Here is a 6,186-nt window from a genome sequence, read left to right as displayed (position 1 = left end):
AATAAGAAAAATGTTTTCTTTTATTTTCATATTTTAAATCAATGTTAAGTACTATATCCAAAAATTATTTCTAAAAGAAATTCATGTATAACTTATTTTCAAATGAAAATTATATCAAATTCTACGAAAATGGGCCTAAAATTAAAAAAAAAAAAATTGAGTATTATTTTTATTTTTTTTCTGTTAATTAAGTGTATCGAATAGCCAAATTTTTTTATTATTGGTATTTAAGATGACTTAGATTAAATATGTTTTCTATTTAATTTATTAAGTTTGAATCAATTTGGTTTTGGTTGGTTTAATTTAATCTGCCAAATAATAAATATGTTAGCACTAATCATTAATTATATGATGTTATAATTATCAGCAAGGAAATGGGTTCATTAATATTATTTTTAATGTCAAGTCAAATCTTTCATTCAAATGAGAACATAATTATTAATTATTCATATAAATAAAATATTAATATTTAAACTACAAGTTAACTCTATTCAACAAATTCCACCATCTAATGTGATATCCACTTCAAAAAAATAAAAAAATAAAAAATATAAATCCAAAAAAATCAGTGGTTTTTTTTTTTTTTTACCTATTTTCACAAAAAAAAATAATTTTATAATTATTATTTATATATCATATTGAGATTTTTGAAAGAGAAATTCTAGTGCTAAAAGCATTAGCACTATTATGTTTGAATTTGTGACATTGAAAATAGCATCATTTATCCGTATGTCACATAATATATAAACTAGAGGTCCAAATTTAAAATATTAGCCTCATTGTATGGTCGATTTCTTATCTAGCTCAGTCGAGTCATGTCATATAACCTTTTGTCGAACAATATTTGTGTTAAAAAGATTGTTCATGATTTTAAGTGTTAAAATGAACATTCTTTTCAAAATTTTAAAAAGAGTGAGAATTTTTACCATATATATGTGTTTTGACACCCTTTTTAAGTGCACCCACAATAATTTTTTTTTTTTACTCCATAAATCATAATATTTTTAATACAAATGCACATGGTAGGACTTAATTGAATATAAACATAAAAAAAAAGTTTGTAAAAATTTGATTAAAAAAATTAATTTGAACATATATTAATAGCATACTTAAAAATGATGTAACAATGAAATTATATGGAAGTTAATAAGATGTGAGATATGATTAATAATGGTAATATAATAATAGTTCCAATACATGATTATTGATTAAAATTATATATTGTTTGTAATGATAAGTCGTCAATTTTTTTTGCAAAATATGAATATACATGTTATAGTATCACATGCATCATTCTCCATGCATTCCATCATACAGTTTGATACCAGAAGATTCGGTTCAAAAACCAGTTTTTTTATTAACCAAAGCGAATTTTCGGTTTGGTTCAAAACCGGATAGGCTACAAACCAGTTCGGATTCGGTTCAGTTTTTAGTCTGAACTAAATTTCTAGTTCGGTTTAGTGAAACCCCTAACTGGTTTAGATACTCGATTTTGAACACTCCAATATGGGCATCAAATTTAGTTTCTTTAATTCATTAGTGAGTTGCCAATAACTCCACTCTATCATTTATAGAAAAAAGAAAAGAAAATCAAGAATATGTAATTTCCAAGTCCAACCATCAATGAGTCTAAATTTGCACTTGCTCCCACCCAAGGTTTGGTGAAACTGCAAGTTCCCACCCATGGTTTAATGTAAAGGTTAAAGGGTAAATTGGTCATTTATATTGCATTAAATTTGAAATAAATATAAAAATTTCAAAATAACCCTCCACATCTCAAATTTCTCTCACAAGCACCCTCCACGTCTCAAGTTTGAAATATGACGATCGCACCCTTACGACAGAAACGCGACTTGGCAACTCGTGGACAACAAACGGCGAGTGGGGGAGGCCAGTGGCGGTGTGGATTTTGTTGAGGAGAGGATGGGGGTTCGAATGGTTGTAAAGTGGGGTATTTCCGGTGTCAAAAGCAGTTGAAATCTGGTCATAAACTTGGAGAATCACGTGAGATTGCAAGGGTTGTCGACAGACGATTTGTGGGTGCATCGGGGTGGGAGTGTGGGGGGTTTTGGTGATTTTTGGTGTGGGGGTTCTGATGGTGGTGATGGGGTAGCTTGGGGATGTCGGAATGGGTCGAAAATGGCCTAGAAGCGACAATGGGTGAGAGAAAAAGTCACGGAAATTGACACAATCCAATAGTCTTGGTAGGCGGTGGTCAGGCGAGGGTGAGGGGTGCCACTCCTAGTCTCCTTCGTGTCGCCGCTGCCATGGCTTTGGCCGATCTATGGTGCCGATTGTGGTTGTTGGGGTTTGCCCAACTCACAGGGGTGTGATGGACAAGCTTCCATCTTCCAGGGAGGTTTCTGATATTTAGCCGCCATGATCAAAAGTAAAAGTTAAAGGGCAGTTGGGTAATAACACATTCTATACTATGTTAGAGTTAATTTAAGGGTGGAATATGAAATTTATGAAACCAAGGGTGGGAACGAAGATTCGCCAAACTGAGGTTGGAAACATGTAGTTTACTCTTTGCAGAAAAACGTAGCTGGGCCTACTTAGTGGGGCAGTATGGGCCACATAATGTTGGAAATTCACATTAAAACTAGTCTAATTTTTTTGTTTTCTAATAGCCCAAATGGAACATTTGACTTGTAATATGAATATAGAGTTCGATTATAATACAGCTTCAATTTTTAAAAAATTATTTGTTGTAAATTGTAATATGAAAATAAGACTTTATTATATGAAAAATCATATTATTTTACAAATTAATATTCAATTTTGAGATAGATTTGGTTATGTTAAATGTGGGTTATTCAGCAAACTCTTTTTATAAGAAATCTCTCATTTTTGCTTTACTTCCTCTCAAGTCAAACACTCACAGTCCACTAATTTCTAAGTCTAGAATATTATTGAAGATCAAGACGTGTTCCATAATGTAAGAAAAAGAAAAGGAATTTCCACAATAAGAGTCTATCTTGTAACATATAAAATGACCCTTCTAAAGAATAAAAATATAGATGGTATGCAAATGGGAAAGCAATGAACCTATTTATTTGAACAAAGATTGATGGTGCCGACATGCCCTAGACCTAAGAATAAAATTGTTCATGTCAATTACTTCATAAAAAGGAAAAGCCTTTGATTCATTAAAAGAAGAAAAAGATAGCTTCATGTAATTCTTCCATCTCAATAAATTCTTAAGCGATATTCAATCACAAATCCATAAAGTTCGTAAATGGTTGATTGTATGTGTAAAGAGAAACCTCTTTTAGAACTGACATCTTATGGCGTCTTTACTTAGTTGGACTGAACGGTGGACTCCCATTTTACCAAAGTTTTGGGGTAATGAAAATTCCAATGTAATGCAAACTAAGAAGCATAATGGTAGATATATATTTAGTTGTAATATAAAAGATAAAATATGCTTTTACATTCACATCACAAACAAACTGTTAGATAGCTCAACCCACAATTTCACACAAACAAAAAGAAAACTGGGTTCAGCATCATTCACACTAATTAATTCTAGTAGCACTTCATTAAGCTAGTACAACTATGTTCAGGCATCACAATAAGTCACTACAATATCTTGTCTAGTGGACGATTAAACTTAACCATATATACGATGATTTCAATATGCATATTCATAGTAGCTTCAGCATTGCAACAGAGGATCCATCTTCCACACCTGACATATGGAATCTGCATTAAATCAAAAAGAGCTATTCTTGTGCTGTCAGCAGCATCTACTACTAGATTGATAGTCATTTTGAAGGAAACTGAAAGCTAAAAGCAATGAACCTAGAGACGTTAATGTGAAGCATGATGTAGAGACTATGCATGTTCAAACTTGGAAAAAGAACTACGTATAGCAATTGGGTCCCGAGAACAATTTCCATAACCGATTCACAAACAAAAGAGAGGAAATCAATCATGTTTAGATGAATGAATCATAAATGAAATGCCTTTCTTTCTCAATTGAAAAGCTAAAGTGTCTCAAAGAGTTAAAAGTAGATCTGGAAGAAGGCTGAGGGTGAGCCTCAGCCACATGCCATTCCTTTTTCTTTTTAACCAAAGATTGACATTGACCTTGCAACAACCGCAAATCTTGCTTGTTTAGAGTTATGCCCTTTTAAGATCCCTAATAAGACCTATGAATCAAAACAAAAGCCACAAATCTTATACTAGGTTGCGCATGGAATAATTTCTCGACATCTTTAAACACAACTTTAGATATATGTTGAACATAAAAAGTGAATGAACTTCAGCTAAGCTTATTAGATCTTAAAATTTAATATTAAAGAGTTTACCCAAGCTTTAAGGTCAATTTTTGAGCTAACTCCATGTCGGTTTTGCAATGGACCCATTAAACAAAGAAACTAGGCTTTTCCAAGGCAATAAACAGCTACAGGACAAATTTTACTTGCAGTAATATGAAGATTAAATAATAGCAAAGATTAAAGTTGTAGCAAATATGGCAGTTTAATTAGCTCTTAAATCAGCAATTAGACCCAAAGACAAAGCAGTAGTTTCAAAAAAAAAAAAAAAAAAAAAAAAGAAGAACAAATGGGTGGCACTAAGACTTAGTTACTTTCATAGAAGAAAGGGGGGCTTTTGTTACAAACACAAAATAAACAGAGTTTTCTAATGTCAGTGGGGGCATGAGCCCCCATTCAGACCTTAGCGGCTGAATTTAGACCCAAAAACAAAGCACTAGTTTCAAAAGTTTATACCTTCAAGTGGCAGAGGCTGCAAAAGTAGTGGAAGGATCAACAATTGGAGAAGAAGAAGAGGAGTCCCTATTTTTGGCACTGGAATTAGCTTCCATTTTTGATGAAATGCAAGGGAACAAATTCTTCTCATCATTAATTCCTTGGTCATAAAGAAACCCCTTGAAAACATGGCCGCTGATGTTCACTGTACCCACATATCCAATCTCATTATCTTCCCCATCATTAATGGAAGTCACACTTATACACCTGAAAACTGCCGGCGCCTTCACTTTCCCCGGTAATGCTTTCTTGAAACTCGCATCTGTTTCGCCCCACAAAACAAACTCACATCACATTTTTCACTAAATTTCATCTAAAGGCACACATAAAAGATTGGTTTTTTTTATTTATTTATTTATATTTTTTACATAATATACATCCAATTAAATGAACTTTTTTGTCTCGCATTGTCGTGTGCCTTAAGTCACACGAAGACAACCCAATTTCATATTAGAGAATCAAAACAAACCCGCATCATATTTTTAACTAAATTTCATAGAGAGAATCAAAGACTCAACTCTTTTTTTTCTTCTGAATAAAGATTGAATTTTGAACATACCTTGAGGGACAGAGCCAGTGAAACAAAGAGTGGGGAGATGAAAATCAGAAGAGTTGGTGGTGAGATTGTCAGAAGACAACGCGGGAACAGGAAGTCTTGACCTTTTAGCACCAGAAGAAGAAGAAGCAGAAGCTGAAGAGCCACCGTCCATGGTGAATTTCTTGTCTCTGCGTTTTGAAGAGGGGATCCACGTGCTCCTCACGTGAGTAGCACAATCATAACCACGGCTCTTGCAGCAAATTCTACACCGGCTAAAACTGCACTCCTTCTTGGCTCGGTTGCCGCAATCTTTGCAAACTTTCATGAAGTTTTGATTTTCATGATCATCATCTTCTTCTTCATTATCATTATCATCTTGATCATCATGAGCAACATGAGCTTTGTGGTCTTCACGAGTGGTGGAATCTTGGCGTTTCTTGAAGGAGCTCCAGAAGTTGGGCTCGGTAAGGGAGGCGGAGAAGGGTGGTGGTGGTTGTTCATGAATGTGGTGGTGGTGGTGGTGGCAGGAGGAGGAGGAGGGGGCGAGGAGGAGGATGTTGTGGAGGCCGAGCATGGCAGAAGAGGGGTGATCAAGAGGGAATGTGGGGTGGTGGTGGAAGGGAGGAGGAGGTGGCGGAGGCCATGTTTTGGCGGTGGAGGAAGGAGGAGGGGAAGTAGTTGTGGTGGCCACAGTTGGCAGTGGGGATTGCTTATTACTTGAATTCACCATCATTTTTTCGACCTTTACTCGTCATTTTCACTTATTTATACAGCAAATTTTTTCATTTTTAAAATAATTTTTTTTATATAAATTATGAAAATTTCCAAAATTAAAAAAGAATGGTGCCCGTAAATATAATGAAGGATATATTG

At 34.2% G+C, this 6,186-nt stretch overlaps 1 protein-coding gene across 1 annotated transcript; it reads right to left on the bottom strand.

Annotated features, from left to right (window-relative positions):
- Positions 1-3,392: 3,392 nt before the first annotated feature.
- Positions 3,393-6,046, bottom strand: LOC116105303 (protein LATERAL ROOT PRIMORDIUM 1-like). Its single transcript, XM_031391743.1, has 3 exons — positions 5,335-6,046; positions 4,737-5,037; positions 3,393-3,705 (listed from the first exon to the last, which is right to left on the bottom strand). The coding sequence occupies exons 1-2, from the start codon at positions 6,044-6,046 to the stop codon at positions 4,739-4,741; spliced, it is 1,011 nt and encodes a 336-aa protein (XP_031247603.1). The 3' UTR covers positions 3,393-3,705; positions 4,737-4,738.
- Positions 6,047-6,186: the final 140 nt, after the last annotated feature.

The sequence above is a fragment of the Pistacia vera genome, unplaced genomic scaffold, assembly GCF_008641045.1.
Source record: "Pistacia vera cultivar Batoury unplaced genomic scaffold, PisVer_v2 Contig497, whole genome shotgun sequence".
NCBI classification, from domain to species: Eukaryota; Viridiplantae; Streptophyta; class Magnoliopsida; order Sapindales; family Anacardiaceae; genus Pistacia; species Pistacia vera.
Note: the sequence above shows the minus strand (reverse complement) of the source record. Positions and strands in the feature narration are given on the sequence as shown.

Bases quoted from the DNA above. Each gene is read 5' to 3' on its own strand.
- LOC116105303 (XM_031391743.1), bottom strand. From the start codon at position 6,046: ATGATGGTGAATTCAAGTAATAAGCAATCCCCACTGCCAACTGTGGCC. The intron at 5,038-5,334 runs GTATGTTCAAAA...GGGGCGAAACAG, and splicing joins CACTGGCTCTGTCCCTCAAG to ATGCGAGTTTCAAGAAAGCA.